The following is an 18,567-nucleotide window of genomic DNA, read 5'->3' on the forward strand; positions in this document are numbered from 1 at the left end:
CTGAGCAGCCTCACTTAACCCTAAGATCACCATGCGCAATGCCAGAGCAGGTACAGTTAATGCCGATAGCCTGTGGGTGAGGGTGGGCAGCCATTGGTTAGCTGTTCAACAGTCTTATTGCTCAGGGATAGAAGCTGTCTTGGAGCCTGAGAACAGTCCATGGCTGGGATGGTTGAAGTCTTTGGCAATTTTCTGGGCCTTCCACAGACACGCCTGGTATAAATGTCCTGGATGGCTGGTAGCTTTGGCTCAATGATGTACATGGGCCGTCCGTACCACCCTCAGTAGAGCCTTGCGGTCAAGGGTGGTTAAGTTGCTATACCAGGCAGTGATGCAGCTAGTCAAGATGCTCACGATAGTGCAGCTGTAAAACTTCTTGAGGATCTGAGGGCCCATGACAAATCTCTTCAGTCTCCTGAGGGAGAAGAGGCGCCGTTATAACCATGTTACCTGGACACCGAGGAACTTGAAGTTCTTGACCCTCTCCACTTCAGCCCTATTGATGTGGAGAGGGTCATGCTCCCCCCACTGTTTCCTTCTTGGTCTTGCTAACATTGAGGGAGAGATTGTTGTCCAGGCTCCACACTGCCAAGTCTCATCGCTGTTAGTGATCAGGTCTACCACCGTCGTCAGAAAATTTCATGATGGTGTTGGAGTCGTGCGTGGCCACACAGTTGTGGGAGAACAGGGAGTACACGAGGGGGCTAAACACACACCCCCGTGTTGAGGGTGAGCTTGGTGAAGATGTTGTTGCTTACCCTCACCACCTGGGGTCTGCCCATCAGGAAGTCCAGGATCCAGTTGCAGAGGGAGGAGTTCAGTCCCAGGGTCCCGAGCTTGCTGACGAGCTTGGAGGGCACTACAGTATTGAACGCTGATCACTCTATCACTTGATAAAATTCAATCATCTAATCAAATGTTGCTTCTGTAGATGACCAACTCAAAGCATGCTATTCATTCTGTAGTTAATCAAATTAAGGTCATTTGTTTAGGAATAAACCAGATCAAAGCGTCCATGCTTCTTTGGTGCATTGTCTGGTCTCTGGTTGCTCAGTTCAACTCACCAGGGAGGGTTTGATGCCAATGCTCTCTGCAGCCTGAAACGCCAGGGACAGATTCCGGCCCTGTAGGAAAAACATACAGTGTTGATCATTACAAGGTCTTCCTCCTCCTATTCCTCCTCTTCCTCATTCATTACACACTACAGAGTGTCCCTCTTCCTCCTATACCTCCTCTTCCTTACTCATAACACACTGCAGGGCCCTCCTCTCCTCCCGTTTTCTCTTCCTCCTTTTCTTCCCCCTCCTATTCCCCCTCTTCTTCCACACGTATTACCACACAGATCGCTGCAAACAGCATCAAACAGCACACATCTCCACAAATAAACCCTTTTAAACACCCAGGCCATATTCCCTCTGGGACCAGGACAAAATGTATGCCTGAGGTGGAGGGAGAGGGAGAGGACAGTCAAAGAGTCACTGACCTGCCGAACTGCTAAAACAGAGGGCGACGTACAATGAGGTGAGTACCAAGCTCCCCAAGCTAAATCTGTGCAAGCTAGATGAGGCTTCATCCACCCGTCAAAACTCATCTTGACCTTCCAGAACACAACACACATGTTTTCCACTGTCAAGACTTCTTTAATAATCACATCAAACCCAACACACAAGGGGACAAGTCGACAGATGGAACCCTATCATGACTGGCTCAATATTCAGGTATGTTATCCATGCATGATCACTCAGCCTAGCGTATTGCTATGATTCTGCCCTCAGAATAAGACAATGACGAGGACCCAGCCCCCCCACTCCCCAATTGGGTACAAGGAACATTAATACTATTTTTGCTGAGAATTGGATTTTGTTGTTATTATATTGCCTATGGTCCAGGACATTAAAACAGTGATCACACCACACCAACTAATGGACAATGGACAATATACTGAGGTGTCCCATATGGGCTACTACTCCATTTACACTATTGCATTTACCTCCAAGGGAGGCCATGATGTATTATTGTCTAGAGTATCTAGAACAGATGTGTCATTCAAATGTTGCTCCGGAGGGCCGCACAGAAAATGTATTCTATTTCCTCGCCGACAGAATTTGCAAAACATAGTCCTCTATTCATCGTTTTAGGAATTTTCGATACTTCCTGACTGTCTAGCTTTAATTTAGGTTATTGTTAGCAAGCTGGACACAGTCAAGAAACCATTATCATTTCTACACTGTTTCGTTTTGGTTTTAGTCATTTAAAAGCATATTGAGTTTGTTTTACTACACACAAAAAATAAGACAAAAAATTAAATAACAATACTAATAAATACATGTTTTACTCAGACCACCTGCGGGCCGGATTGGATGCCCTTGCTAGGTGTCCAATCTGATTTAGAATATATGATTTAGAATATAGACTTCACTTCTTGGACTTTGTCGTATCTTTACAATCATTAAATTGAAGAGTTGCAAAGAAAAAGCCATATCTCAGACTGGCCAATAAAAACAAAAGCATCGTCTCTTCACGGTTGATGTTGAGATTGGTGTTTTGATTGTACTATTTAATGAAGCTGCCAGTTGAGGACTTGTGAGGCGTCTGTTTCTCAAACTAGACACTCTAATGTACTTGTCCCTTTGCTCAGTTGTGCACCGGGGCCTCCCACTCCTCTTTCTAGTCTGGTTAGAGACAGTTTGCGCTGTTCTGTGAAGGGAGTAGTACACAGCATTGGATGAGATCTTCAGTTTCTTTGCAATTTCTTGCATGGAATAGCCTTTATTTCTCAGAACAAGAATAGACTGACAAGTTTCAGAAGAAAGTTTGTTTTTGGCCATTTTGAGCCTGTAATCGAACCCACAAATGCTGATGCTCCAGATACTCAACTAGTCTAAAGAAGGCCAGTTTTATTGCTTCTTTAATAAGCACTGCAGTTTTCAGCTGTGCTAACATAATTGCAAAAGGGTTTTCTAATGATCAATTAGCCTTTTAAAATGATAAACATGAATTAGCCAACACAAAGTGCCATTGGAACACAGGAGTGATGGTTGCTGATAATGGGCATCTGTACGGCTATGTAGATATTCCATAAAAAAATCATACATTTTCAGATACAATAGTCATTTACAACATTAACAATGTCTACATGGTATTTCTGATCAATTTGATGTTATTTTAATGGACATAAAATGTGCATTTCTTTCAAAAACAAGGACATTTCTAAGTGACCCCAACATTTAGAATGGTAGTGTATATACAGTACCAGTCAAAAGTTTCGACATACCTATTCATTCAAGGATTTTTCTTTATTTTTACTATGTTATACATAGTAGAATAATAGTGAAGACATCAAAACTATGAAATAACACATATGGAATCATGTAAGAAGCAAACAAGTGTTTTGACATTCTTCAAAGTAGCCACCCTTTGCCCTTTGCCTTGATGACAGCTTTGCATTCTCTCACACAGCTTCATGAGGTAGTCACCTGGAATGCATTTCAATTAACATGTGTGCCTTGTTAAAAGTTAATTTGTGGAATGCATTTCCTTCTTAATGCATTTAAACCAACCAGTTGTATTGTTACAAAGTAGGGGTGGTATACTGAAGATATCCCTATTTGGTAAAAGACCAAGCCCGTACTATGGTAAGAACAGCTCAAATAAGCAAAGAGAAACCACAGTCCATCATTACTTTAAGACATGAAGGTCAGTCAATATGGAACATTTCAAGTACTTTGAAAGTTTCTTCAAGTGCAGTCACGAATACCATCAACTGCTATGATGAAACTGGCTCTCATGAGGACCGCCACAGGAAAGGAAGAACCAGAGTTACCTCTGCTGCAGAGGATAAGTTCATTAGAGTTACCAGCCTCAGAAATTGTAGCCCAAATAAATGCTTCACAGAGTTCAAATAACAGACACATCTCAACATCAACTGTTCAGAGGAGACTGCGTGAATAAGGCCTTCATGGTCAAATCACTGCAAAGAAATCACTGCTAAAGGACACCAATACAAAGAAGATACTTGCTTGGGCCAAGAAAAACGACCAATGGACATTAAACCAGTGGAAATCTGTCCGTTGGTCTGATGAGTTCAAATTTGAGAATTTTGGTTCCAACCGCTGTGTCTTTGTGAGACGCAGAGTAGGTGAACGGATGATCTCTGCATGTGTGGTTCCCACCGTGAAGCATGGCGAAGGAGGTGTGATGGTGCTTTGTTGGTGACACTGTCAGTGATTTATTTAGAATTCAAGGCACACTTAACCAGCACGGCTACCTCAGCATTCTGCAGCGATACCCTAGCCCATCTGGTTTGCACTCAGTGGAACTATCATTTGTTTTTCAACAGGACAATGACCCAACACACCTCCAGGCTGAGTTAGGGCTATTTGACCAAGAAGGAGAGTGACGGAGTGCTGCATCAGATGACCTGTCCTCCACAATCACATGACCTCAACCAAATTGAGATGGTTTGGGATGTGTTGGACCGCAGAGTGAAGGAAAAGCAGCCAACAAGTGCTCAGCATATGTGGGAACTCCTTCAAGACTGTTGGAAAATTATTCCAGATGAAGATGACTGAGAGAATGCCAAGAGTGTGAAAAGCTGTCATCAAGGTAAAGGGTGGCTACTGTGATGAATCTAAAACCGAAAATATATTTTGATTTGATTAACTCTTTTTTGCTTACTACATGATTCCATATGTTATTTCATAGTTTTGATGTCTTCAATATTATTCTACAATGTAGAAAATAGTACAAATAAAAAAAATAAAACTTGAATGAGTAGGTGTATGCAAACTTTTAACTGGTACTATATATATATATTTTTTTTTACATTTTCTTTATTTTATTTCACTTAGTCCTGCATGTTGGAGCTCGGAGCCTAATATTCTCACTGTTGCCTGCAATTACACCTGCAACCCTGTACATGTGACTATTAAACACTCAACCTGAATCTGCTCGGATTTATTCAGAATCACTAGAAGCAGTAGACAAGGCAATCCGATTTCTCCTCTGCTATTTTTATTATCAATGGACCCCCTGGGCAATGTAAATGGAAGGAAATAACAACAATTTCCCTGAAATCTGCTGATCACTTCATCTGATTATGCACAGACAATATTTTACTATATCTAGACAATGTATTTCAATCACTCCCAAACGCATTGAAGTTTCTAGATAAATTCAGCTTCATCTCAAGTTATGAAATGTATCAAACCAAACCAGCCCTACTGCCTCTCAAGTCTTATGGAACCCCAATTGTTTGTCATTATATATTTCCTTCCTTAGATAAAACCATTGGCAGAAACTTTAACAGAATTCTCTAATCAACTCAATCTGATCTCAGTAGATGGACTAACATCCCAGTTCCTATAACTGGGAGAATATCTATTGCCGAAATTACTATATTGCCTCGGCTGAATTTCCGTAGTTCAATACGCCCCATGTGTTCCCATTCTGGCTTTTGGGATAAAATGCATTGTGCTGTTTCAAAATGTATATTTCAGTTATGCGATCCGGGATAAAATTAACAAACTTACAAAGAGGGAAAGACGTGAGAGGACTATCCGTACCAAACATTAAATTGTATTTCCAGGCACTAGCATTTCGCCCCATCTTAAAATGGTTTAGACATAATTCTTCTGGCTGAGTATAGTGAAAAATATGGTGTCTCCTATTGCTCTGGAAGAGGTGGTCTCCACTGATATATCCCTTAAACGATTGCTCACACAATTTATATTGAAAAAAAACGATGTAACTGGGAATCAAAATGGCATGCCCATACTCCAATATTTAACAATAATGGCTTGCGATCTTTAGCATCCCCTCAATGGTACAAATGTGGAATCTGTATCCTTGCCAATATCATGGAAGTAATGGTTTGAGAACATGTCAGGATTTGAAAGACATTACCAGGCAACTCCTTTTTTCTATATTTACAATTTAGGTCAGCTACCCAACTGCCGAACCATCCAATGATGGGATTTATAGGCTCCCGAAAGTACTGACCTCAATGTTCTTTTGGAAAACTCATATTCTGAGCTAGCAATTCAAAAGGTACGGTCCACAGATCTACAGTGCCTTCAGACAGTATTCATACCCTTTAACATATTCCACATTTTGTTGTGTTACAGCTTGAATTCAAAATGGAAAAATAGATATTTATTCTCTCATCCATCTACATTCAATACCCCATAATGACAAAGTGAAAACATGTTTTTATAATTTTTTGCTAATCTATTGAAAATGAAATAGAGAAATATCCAATTTATATAAGTATTCACATTCAAGAGTCAATACTTTGTAGAAGCACCTTTGGCTGTGATTACAGCTGTGAGTCTTTATGGGTAAGACTCTAAGTTTCCACACTTGGATTGTGCAAAAGTTGGCCATTATTATTTTAGAAATTCTTAATGCTCTGTCAAATTGGTTGTTGATCATTGCTAGACAACCATTTTCAGGTCTTGCCGTAGATTTTCGAGCAGCTTAAAGTCAAAACTGTAACTCGGCCACTCAGGAACATTCACTGTCTTCTTGGTAAGCAACTTCAGTGTAGATTTGGCCTTGTGTTTTAGGTTATTCTCCCGCTGAAAGGTTAATTAATCTCCCAGTGTCTGGTGGAAAGGAGACTGAACCAGGTTTTCCTCTAGGATTTTGCCTGTGCTTAGCTCTATTCAGTTCATTTTTATCCAGAAAAACTCTCCAGTCCTTAATGACTAAAAGCATTCCCAAAACATGATGCAGCCACCACTATACTTGAAAATATGGAGCTTGGTACTCAGTAATGTGTTGTATTGTATTTCCCCCAAATATAACACTTTTGTATTCAGGACAAAATGTGAACTGCTTTGCCACATTTTTTTGCAGTATTACTTTAGTGCCTTGTTGCAAACAGGATGCATGTTTTGCAATATTTGTATTCTGTACAGGCTTCCTTCTTTTCACCCTGTCAATTAGGTAACTATTGTGGAGTAACTACAATGTATTTGCTCCGTCCTCAGTTTTCTCTTATCACAGCCATTAAACTCTGTAACATGGCCTCATGTTGATATCCCTGAGCGGTTTCCTTCCTATTCGGCAACTAAGTTAGGAAGGACGCCTGTATCTTTGTAGTGACTGGGTGTATTGATAGACCATCAGTGTAATTAATAACTTCACCATGCTCCAAGGCATTTCAATGTCTGCTTTGTTTATTAATACCCATCTAGCAATAGGTGCCCCTCTTTGTGAGGCATTGGAAAACCTCCCTGGTCTTTGTGGTTGGATCTGTTTGATATTCACTGCTCGACTGAAGCTTGCCATAACAAAGTGTTGAATACTTATTGAATCAAGATATTTCAGCTTTTCATTTTTAATTGATCTGTAAAAATGTTTAAAAAAACATCCACTTTGATATTAAGGGGTATTGTGTGTAGGCCAGTGACCAATACATCTCAATTTAATCCATTTTAAATTCAGGCTGTAACACAATAAAATGTGGAAAAGGCAAGGGTTGTTCGGGAAATTATTCAGAAAAGTATTCGGACCCCTTGACTTTTTCCACATTTTGTTTCGTAACAGCCTTATTCTAAAATTGATTAAATAGCTTCCCCCCCCCCCATGAATCTAAACCCAATATCCCATAATGTCAAAACAAAAACAGTTTTTTAGAAATGTTTGCAAATGCATACCCCCCTGAAATATCCCATTTAAACACATAAGTGTTTACTCAGTATTTTGTTGAAGCACCTTTGGCAGCGATTACAGCCTTGAGTCTTCCTGGGTATGTCGCTACAAGCTTGGCACAACTGTATTTGGGGAGTTTCTCTCAATCTTCTCTGCAGATCCTCTCAAGCTCTGTCAGGTTGGAAGGGGAGCGTTGCTGCTCAACTATTTTCAGGTCTCTCCAGAGATGTTCGATCAAACTCAAGTCCAGGCTCTGGCTAGACCACTCAAGGACATTCAGAGACTTGTCCTGAAGCCACTTCTGCGTTGTCTTGGCTGTGTGCTTAGGGTCATTGTCCTGTTGGAAGGTGAATCCTCACCCCAGTCTGAGGACTTGAGCGCTCTGGAGCGGGTTATTATCAAGGATCTCGCTGTACTTTGCTCCGTTCATCTTTCCCTCGACCCTGACTAGTCTCCCAGTCCATGCCGCTGAAAAACATCCCCACAGCATGATGCTTCCACCACCATGCTTCACCATAGGGATGGTGGCAGGTTTCCTCCAGACGTGAAGCTTGGAATTCAGGTCAAAGGGTTCAATATTGGTTTCATCACACCAGAGAATATTGTTTCTCATGTTCTAAGAGTCCTTTAGATGGACTGTCATGTGCCTTTTACTGAGGAATGGCTTCTGTCTGGCCACTCTACCACAAAGGCCTGATTGGTGAAGTGCTGCAGAGATGGTTGTCATTCTGGAAGGTTCTCCCATCTACGCAGAGGAACTCTAGAGCTCTGTCAGAGTATCCTTCTGGTTCTTGGTCCCCTCCCTGACCAAGGCCCTTCTCCCCCAATTGCTTAGTTTGGCTGGGCGGCCAGCTCTAGGAAGAGTCTTGGTGATTCCAAACGTCTTCCATTTAAGAACGATGGAGGCCACCGTGTTCTTGGGGACTTCAATGCTGCAGACATTTTTTGGAACTCTTCCCCAGATCTGTGCCTTGACACAATCCTGTCTTGGAGCTCTATGGACAATTCCTTCGACCTCATGGCTTGGTTTTTGCGCTGACATGCACTGTCAACTATGGGACCTTATATAGACAGATGTATGCCTTTCCAAATAATGTCCAATCAATTGAATTTACCACAGGTGGACTCCAATAAAGTTGTAGAAACATCTCAAGGATGATCAATGGAACCAGGATGTACCTAAGCTCAATTCTGAGTCTCATAGCAAAGGGTCTGAATTCTTATGTAAATAATGTATCTGTTTTTTATTTAGAATACATTTGCAAAAATTTCAATAAAACCTGTTTTCGCTTTGTCATTATGGGGTTGTCGGGAGAGGGGTGGGAGAGTGGAGCGTGGACGGGCGGGGTTGGGGAAAGAGGGTTGGGGGGGTCATTTATTTGTCTCTCCTTTTTCCTTTGCAAACTCCATTGATTGAACTGACCTCTTGGAGACCTAGAACCACTCTGACCAAAGTGGTTGTCTTTGGCTGGGAATGGGAGACATGCACATTCAAGACTATTATTATTTCTATACTATTTTTGAACAGATAGCCCCTGTTGTTTGCTTTGGACAGGCCCATGATGTCAGCTGCACGGCGTGAAAATGATTTATTAATAAAGGATGAGAGCTGAGATTGGGAAACCAAAGAGGCTGAAGCTCATGGTGTTGGAGTCTAACAGTAAATAATGTTTGATAAATAACCTTATTTTGAGCCATGACAGAGAGCTTGGATAAATGGAATGGAATGATAGAAGATCCAAAGAACATTCTAGGAAAGGTGCACTCTAACTTCTGCTTTCAAAGGTGGCCTGTAAGTCTAGAAACTAGGAAGTCACTCAACAGAACACATTAAAGCCAACGCACAGCCCTCACTGAATAATTCACTGGGGATGGGCTAGCTTTGTGTCTGTCATCTGGAAGGCACAGAAAGGTTTTCCCATAGTAATCAGCCTGGCTAATTTGTCACGTATAGCATGCAGCATCGGATGTGTGTTTGTGTGTGTGTGTGCCAAAGTGTCGTCCTCTTTTGTTTATAGTGAGCTGGTCGAATAAACACAGGGGTGCTGAACCCAACACATGGCACGAAGCGGAGCCTGTTTGCTGTGTTTTTGTGCCCTTCTCTCTCCTCTCTATATGCCACCTGCATATACATACAGCAGGACTGTTTGTCAACACTAATATATAGCCGCTTCTCTTTAACACCAAGTGATAGAGGGTGGCTTTAAAGGTACATGCTTGTCATACAAAAGCCCTTAGGGCTGGATTCATTCCGGACCGCAGAAGATCCGCGTATGCAGTGTTTATCGTGAATGCAGCCTTCGCGAATGCAGAAACATTGCATTTAAAGTTCAATTGCGCTATAGCGTGGATCTTCCACCGTCCGGATTGAATCTAGGCCTTAGTCTAAGGCAGTTATTCCCAAACTGGGGCACGCAATGCCATCGGGTGTATGCCAAATAAAAATGTGATTCACATTTTTTTTCTTCACATTTTCAAACAGTCCATTTATATTTTCCAACAGGGCTATACATTTGGGTGAGGTTTTTTTCTCGCCTGAGTAGCCTCTTTTTACTGCCAAAAATAGAGTCTAGTGTTCAGCGAAATAACAACACAATGTCAAATATAGGTAGCCTAGTGAAATAATTCATATCCAATCACATTAACCATTACTCTCTTGTGTAGAGTGGAGGACTTAATTCTTCCTGTTGCCGCGGATATGGCTGGGACAATGCTGGGGGAAAAACTATACAGACAATGTCTTCATCAAACAAGACTGTTTCACGATGCATCAGTGACATGACAGGAGATGTTGTAAAACAATTACTACTTCGCAGATAAGCCAGTGAATTCTATGCATTACAGCTGGATGAGTCAACAGATCTGGCACAGCTCCTGGTATACAAAAGCCATGACAGGGAGACATAGTGGAGTGGTAACGCGCATGCAAGCAGTTGCTCCCGACTCAACTTGGGTACACTGCAGCATCTACCGAGAGGCTCTTGATGCCAAGGGAATGCCTGACAGCTTGAAAGACGTTTTGGACACTACAGTGAAGATTGTTCACTTTGATAAAGCAAGGCCCCTGAACTCTCGTTTATTTTCTCCACTATGCAATGATATGGGCAGCGACCATGTAACGCTTTTACAACATACAGAAGTGTGCTAGTTATCAAGGGGGAAAGTATTGACAAGTTTTAATTACTGACCATATTTTTCACTTATCTGACTGCTTGCATGATAACGAGTTTCTCACATGACTGGCCTATCTGGGTGATGTTTTTTCTCACCTGAATGATCTGAATCGAGGATTACAGGGACTCTGCAATTACAGTATATTCAATGTGCGGGACAAAATTGAGGCTATGATTAAGAAGTTGGAGCTCTGCATTAGGACAACACACAGGTCTTTCCATCATTGTATGATTTTTTGTGTGCAAATGAACTCCAGCTTACGGACAATGTCAAATGTGATATAGCGAAGCACCTGAGTGAGAGTGTGCCGGGTGCACAATTACCCAGGTACTTTCCCGAAATGAACGACAAACAACTGGATTCGTTATCCCTTTCATGCCCTGCCTCCAGTCCACTTACCGATATCTGAACAAGAGAGACTCATCGAAATTGCAACAAGCGGTTCTGTGAAAATGTAATTTAATCAGAAGCCACTGACAGATTTCTGGATTGGGCTGCGTTCAGAGTATCCAGCCTTGGCAAATTGCGCTGTTAAGACACTGATGCCCTTTGCAAACACCTACCTATGTATGTGAGAGTGGATTCTCGCCCTCACGAGCATGAAAACGAAATACAGACACAGACTGTCTGTGGAAAATTATTTAAGACTGAGACTCTCTCCAATACAACCTAACATTGCAGAGTTATGTGCACCCTTTCAAGCACACCCTTCTCATTAACCTGTGGTGAGTTATTCACAATTTTCTATTAACAAATTTGTTTTTTTTATGTAAGATGGTTAAATAAAGAGCAAAATTATTAATTATTATTATTTGTGCCCTGGTCCTATAAGAGCTCTTTGTCACTTCCCACGAGTCGGGATGTGATAAAACTCACACTCATTATTATGTTTAAAAAATGTATCGTATAGTGTGTGTGTGTGTGGCAGGCTTACAATGACAGCAAAAAAATAACTTTTGAGAGTGAGCTGACCGTGGTGCTAGAGAGGGTACACAGCTGGAGGTTGAATGTTCAAAGGGGTATGGGATTCTAAAAAGTTTGGGAACCACTGGTCTAAGGGATTAAATTGTGTCTTTATCAATGGTGCTTTGGAGGATCTCCCAAATGTAAAGGAACATGCTCCACCACATTTGGTAGGTTTTACGTGCTGTGATGCTTACGCACCCCTTTAGTAAAATGGTCACCACAGTAAAATGCTATTTAACACGCAAAACAGGTTGTGTGCCCCTACATACCTTTAGTAAATCTCAGCCTATGTTTCTCATACAATAGACTTTAGTGTAAGATATTAAAGTGTTGCGCTATGAATGATGCTTTGGAGGTACTCTAAAAGGTTCTTGAAGAAGAAATTAATTGAGAAAGTAGAAGGTCACATCAGTGTTGGTGTCCATGTTCATGAGCTCTTAATTAGAATGATAAATGAATGAGTGTGTGTGTTTGTGCAGTTGTCTGCATGTATGCATGCATGTATGTGTGTGAGATGGGTACCTTGTCTTGACTGATGAGTTCCTGGTAAGGGATGTGTGCGGGCAGGTATGTATGGAGGAGAGCACAGAATGCCAGGCCATCACTCCAGCTGCTGCTGAAGTTTGTCACATCAATGTTCTACAAGAGAGATAGATGGAGAGAGAAAGAGAGAGAGAGAGAGCGATTGAGAGAGACAGAAAGATATATGTATAGAGAGAGGAAGGTGTCCTTTTTCTTCTAGTACCAGCAGTGGATGTGTCAATAAGAATGTCAAACAACCATAACAAGCTTAAATGAAGCATTTATTTACATACAGTACATTATGCATAAAGGAGAGAATGGAAACAACCTGGTCAACCTTCATTGTCCCCTATTATAAACTGGCAATTAGCTTTAGGTTGCTCATTCAGTACATTATGCATAAAGGAGAGAATGGAAACAACCTGGTCAACCTTCATTGTCCCCTATTATAAACTGGCAATTATCTTTAGGTTGCTCATTCAGTACATTATGCATAAAGGAGAGAATGGAAACAACCTGGTCAACCTTCATTGTCCCCTATTATAAACTGGCAATTAGCTTTAGGTTGCTCATTCAGTACATTATGCATAAAGGAGAGAATGGAAACAACCTGGTCAACCTTCATTGTCCCCTATTATAAACTGGCAATTAGCTTTAGGTTGCTCATTCAGTACATTATGCATAAAGGAGAGAATGGAAACAACCTGGTCAACCTTCATTGTCCCCTATTATAATGCAGCCAGAAAGGATGGAAAGTAATGATCTACATCCTGAGAACATGGTTAAGACATGCGGAAGCACATAAAAACACCCACTCAAGCACATTAACATATGAAGCAACACACAAATGAAAACGAATGTGTAGTTTCATCTCCATACTTAGTCCAAAGTTTATCAATAAGCTAGCTCATGTGCGATTGGAGAGCTACTTGTATTGCTGTGTGTTAAGATCGATTGAATTTATTGGATAATTAAAAGTGGCTGCTCCAGCCAGAGACAATATTACATAGATAAAAGATTATTGAGTATAAAAACACAATCAAGCCTGGAGGCTTATTTCCATTGTGGTCCTCATTTTGCAGCAAGATGACAGGTGGGCAAGATCAACACTTCACATGCACTCAATGCAATTAAATACAACGACAATTTACAACAATCCATTTACAACAATTTATAACAATATCTACAGCACAGAGATGCCCATTTACGAGGCACCTCATGAGGAAATACCCCTCATCAAACTGTCGTGTTATTTCTCAAATGTTTTGTAAGAGGGTCTTGTCTTATTCCCATAAACCCTTAATCCATATTCCAGTGTGTTTTACAACTGAAACATCTGCTTCCAACTCACACTCTCAAACACGTAGATCCCCTGAACGCAGCTCACTCTCCAGCCCACTTTCCAGCTCACACTCTCAAACACAGATCCCCTGAACCCAGCTCACTCTCCAGATCCAAATCACCTGAATTCTGATCACCTGTTCACACACCTGTATGTCATTTACACACACTATTTAGTTCAGTTCTTTGCACCCCATCATTGTAAGGTATTGTTTGTTTTGATACACTTTTCTATTCGGAGCTCTGTTTTTCCCCGTATTAGTCCTACTGTGTACCGTAGTTTTGGCCATCCTCACTAACGATGCCTTTTTGCCTATTCCCTGCCTGCACTTTAGCCTTTCAGATTTCCTGTCTTCAACCTTGTGCCTGGTCTCCCGGGCTACGTCATTAGCCTTCTCTCTGCCTGTACTGTTGCCTTTTTTGGACCCCTGTATATGACCTTTTGCCTGCCCCTGGACCCAGCTACTTGCCTCCTCGTGTGGTCCTTTACAAATAAACACCTGCTGCGCCCTGCGCTTGAAACCAGCACTCTGTCTCCTATCGTGTTCATTACAGAAACATCCAGCGCAGCATGTCCAGGGGTTTGTGTGTGTGTCTCTCTCTACACACAGCACCTCATCCATCATGTCCAACATACAATAAGAAAAGACAGAGGTCTAAGGAAAGACATGGGCTTTCTCCAGCTTTCATCCCTACTCACTAGGCATAGATGTCAATTCAACGTCTATTCCGTTTTGGTTCAACATCATTTAATTGAAATCAAGTGGAAACAATGTTGATTCAACCAGTGTGTGCCCAGTGGGTATCCACTCTCCCAGTCACACTGTAAAAACAAGTTGATTCAACATAAGGCAACCAGCTGTAATAGGATTTGAGTTTATTCAACAAAATAGTATAAAAGTTAATTGAATCTACAATTGTAAGGCAACCAGCTGCAATAGGATTGTGAGTTTGCTCAACATTTGGACAAATAGCTGAATGAACATACAATTCAACTTGAGAATGTATGTTCACCTTTTTTGCATATTTCCCAGTGTAAAACCCAAACTCTGTATGACAATACATTACATATATCATAAGGCCTTTCTTTGAGGGACTAATTACACCTTAATGCAGTGGTCTAAAACTCCTGCAAGTCAAATTATGCTGGCTTACAAAGTGATGTGCAATTCCTATTGGAATCCAGCCAAAGTGAGGATATCCAACAATTTGAACTTTTAATCAACTGCAACTTGCATTCACAATGACTGCCAAGGTAGGGAAGATAGTTTATTGAGACTACCTAAATTATATCAACTGAAACAGACATCTCAGTAATGCAACTACTAACAGATTGGATTAGCTTAGAATTTGTATTTATTTATATTTGTGTAGCATAAGATGAAACAACCAATTAATGTACATGCAAAAACACAGGTATTGGAACAAAAGAATTCTGAAAATCAACCTGCAATAGAGCATTCTGGGAAATATAATGTTGGCATGGTTTTGAGCAAACATAAGCTTGTCATTTTACTCAATATGCTGTTCAAATTCATCTCACTTTGAGCAGAGTAATTAATTCAACTTATAATTGTAAGGTAACGGCAGGGTAGCCTAGTGGTTAGAGTGTTCGACTAGTAACCGATAGGTTGCAAGATCAAATCTCTGAGCTGACAAGGTAAAAAAAAATCAGTTGTTTTGCCCTTGAACAAGGCAGTTAACCCACTGTTCCTAGGCCACCATTGAAAATAATAATTTGTTCTTAACTGACTAGTTAAATAAAGGTAAAACAAAAAACATAGACTGGAATATGTTCTGGGATTCTTCTGATGGCATTGAGGAGTACACCACATCAGTCACTGGCTTCATCAATAAGTGTGTCGATGATGTTGTCTCCACAGTGACTGTGAGTACATACCCCAAACTGAAGCCATGGATTACAAGCAACATCTGAACTGAGCTAAAGGGTAGAGCTGCTGCTTTCAAGGAGTGGGACTCTAACCCAGAAGCTTATAAGAAATCACGCCATACCCTCTGACGAACCATCAAACAGGCAAAGTGTCAATACAGGCCTAAGATTGAATCGTACGGATGTGGCAGGGCTTGCAAACTATAACAGACTACAAAGGGAAGCACAGCTGAGAGCTGCTCAGTGACACGAGCCGACCAGAGGAGCTAAATTACTTATATGCTCGCTTCGAGGCAAGTAACACTGAAACATGCATGAGACCATCAGCTGTTCCTGACAACTGTGTGATCAAGCTCTCCGCAGCTGATGTGAGTAAGACCATTAAACAGGTCAACTTTCACAAGGCCGCATGCGCTGACCAACTGGCAAGTGTCTTTACTGACATTTTCAACCTATCCCTGTCAGAATCTGTAATAACAACATGTTTCAAGCAGACACTATAGTTCCTGTGCCCAAGAACACTAAGGTAACCTGCCTAAATGACTACCGACCCGTAGCACTCATGTCAGTAGCCATGAAGTGCTTTGAAAGGATGGTCATGGCTAAAGATCAACACCATTGTCCTAGAAACCCTAGACGCACTCCAAATTGCATACCACCCCAACAAATCCACAGATGATGCAATCTCTATTGCACTCCACACTGCACTTTCACACCTGGACAAAAGGAACACCTATGTGAGAATGCTATTCATTGACTACAGCTCAGTGTTCAACACCATAGTGCCCTCAAAGCTCACCAAAGCTAAGGACCCTGGGACTAAACAGCTCCCTCTGCAACAGGATCCTGGACTTCATGATGGGCCACCCCCAGGTGGTAAGGGTAGGTAACAACATATCTGCCTCGCGGATCCTCAACACGTGGGCCCCTCAGGGGCGCGTGCTATGTCCCCTCCTATACTCCCGGTTCACTCATGACTGCATGGCCGGGTACGACTCCAACACCATCATTAAGTTTGAAGATAACACAACAGTGGTAGGCCTGATCACAGACAACGATGAGACAGCCTATAGGGAGGAAGTCAGAGACCTGACCGTGTGGTGCCCGGACAATAACCTCTCCCTCTATGTGATCAAGACAAAGGAGAAGATTGTGGACTACAGGAAAAGGAGGACCGAAAACGCCCCCATTCTCATCGACGGGATTGTAGAGGAGCAGGTTGAAAGCATCACCAACAAACGAACATGGTCCAAGCACACCAAAACAGTTGTGAAGAGGGCACAACAAAACAAATTCCAGCTCAGGAGGCTGAAAAGATTTGGCATGGGCCCTCAGATCCTCAAAAGATTCTACAGCTGCACCATCGAGAGCATCCTCGATGGTGCAATCCTGACGGGTTGCATCACTACTTGGTATGGCAACTGCTCTGTCTCCGACCGCAAGGCACTACAGAGGGTAGTGCGTATGGCCCAGTACATCACTGGGGCCAAGCTTCCTGCCATCCAGGCCCTAAAAATTGTCAAAGACTCCAGCCAGCCTAGTCATAGACTGTTCTCTCTACTACCGCACGGCAAGCGGTACCGGAGCGCCAAGTCTAGGTCCAAGAGGCTTCTAAACAGCTTCTACCCCCAAGCCATAAGACTCCTGAACATCTAATCAAATGGCTACCAAGTCTATTTGCATTAACCCCCCTTTTACGCTGCTGCTACCCTGTTATTATCTATGCATAGTCACTTTAATAACTCTACCTACATGTAAATATTACCTCAATTACCTGGACTAACTGGTGCCCCCGCACATTGAATGGTACCCCCTGTGTAACGGCGTTCTTCGTTTGTCGAAAGAGAGTCGGACCGAAATGCAGCGTGGTAGTTACTCATGACTTTAATAGAAAAAAGTGACACATGAATAACGATACAAAATACAAAACAACAAACGGAACGTGAAACCTAATTACAGCCTATCTGGTGAAACTACACAGAGACAGGAACAATCACCCACGAAATACAAAGCGAAACCAGGCTACCTAAATACGGTTCCCAATAAGAGACAACGAGAATCACCTGACTCTGATTGAGAACCGCCTCAGGCAGCCAAGCCTATACAACACCCCTAATCAGCCGCGATCCCAAATACTACAAACCCCAATACGAAAATACAATAACATAAACCCATGTCACACCCTGGCCTGACCAAATATATAACGAAAACACAAAATACAATGACCAAGGCGTGACACCCTGTATATAGCCTCGCTATTGTTTATTTTTTATTGACTTCTGCTCTTTAATTATTTGTTCGTTTTATTCCACTTTTTTCTTATTTTATTTTCTTAAAACTACATTGTTGGTTAAGGGCTTGTTAGTAAGCATTTCTTTGTAAGGTCTACATGTGTTGTATTCTGCGCATGTGACAAATACAATTTGATTAAAACATTTTATTTGATTTAACCAGCTACGATAGCATTGTGAGTTTGGTTAATATTTGGGCATATACACTACCGGTCAAAAGATTTAGAACACCTACTCATTCAAGGGTTTTCTTTATTTTTACCCTTTTTTACACTGTAGAATAATAGTGAAGACATCAAAACTATGAAATAACACACATGGAATCATGTAGTAACCAAAAAAGGGTAAAACAAATCTAAATATATTTTATATTTGAGATTCTTCAAATAGCCAGCCTTTACCTTGATGACAGCTTTGCACACGCTTGGCATTCTCTCAACCAGTTCATGAGGTAGTCACCTGGAATGCATTTCAATTAACAGTTGTGCCTTATTAAAAGTTAATTTGTGGAGTTTCTTTCCTTCTTAATGCGTCTGAGCCAATCAGTTGTGTTGTGACAATGTAGGGGGTATACTGAAGATAAACCTATTTGGTAAAACATCAAGTCCATATTATTGCAAGAACAGTCCATCATTTCTTTAAGACATGAAGGTCAGTCAATAGGGAACATTTCAAGAACTTTGAAAGTGCAGTCGCAAAAACCATCAAGCATTCTGATGAAACTGG

General features: G+C 41.5%; 1 protein-coding gene across 2 annotated transcripts in view; it reads right to left on the reverse strand.

Annotated features, from left to right (window-relative positions):
• The window catches only part of LOC118391155 (cytospin-B-like), a 162,819-nt gene that overhangs the window by 14,920 nt on the left and 129,332 nt on the right, over positions 1 to 18,567 (reverse strand). For both annotated transcript variants that reach the window (XM_035782241.2, XM_035782243.2), the window contains exons 13-14: positions 12,319 to 12,435; positions 1,065 to 1,124 (exon numbers count right to left, since the gene is read on the reverse strand). In XM_035782241.2, coding sequence (XP_035638134.1) covers positions 1,065 to 1,124; positions 12,319 to 12,435 — 177 coding nt within the window. The remainder of the gene's footprint in view (positions 1 to 1,064; positions 1,125 to 12,318; positions 12,436 to 18,567) is intronic.

This window comes from Oncorhynchus keta, chromosome 12, assembly GCF_023373465.1.
Source record: "Oncorhynchus keta strain PuntledgeMale-10-30-2019 chromosome 12, Oket_V2, whole genome shotgun sequence".
NCBI classification, from domain to species: domain Eukaryota; kingdom Metazoa; phylum Chordata; class Actinopteri; order Salmoniformes; family Salmonidae; genus Oncorhynchus; species Oncorhynchus keta.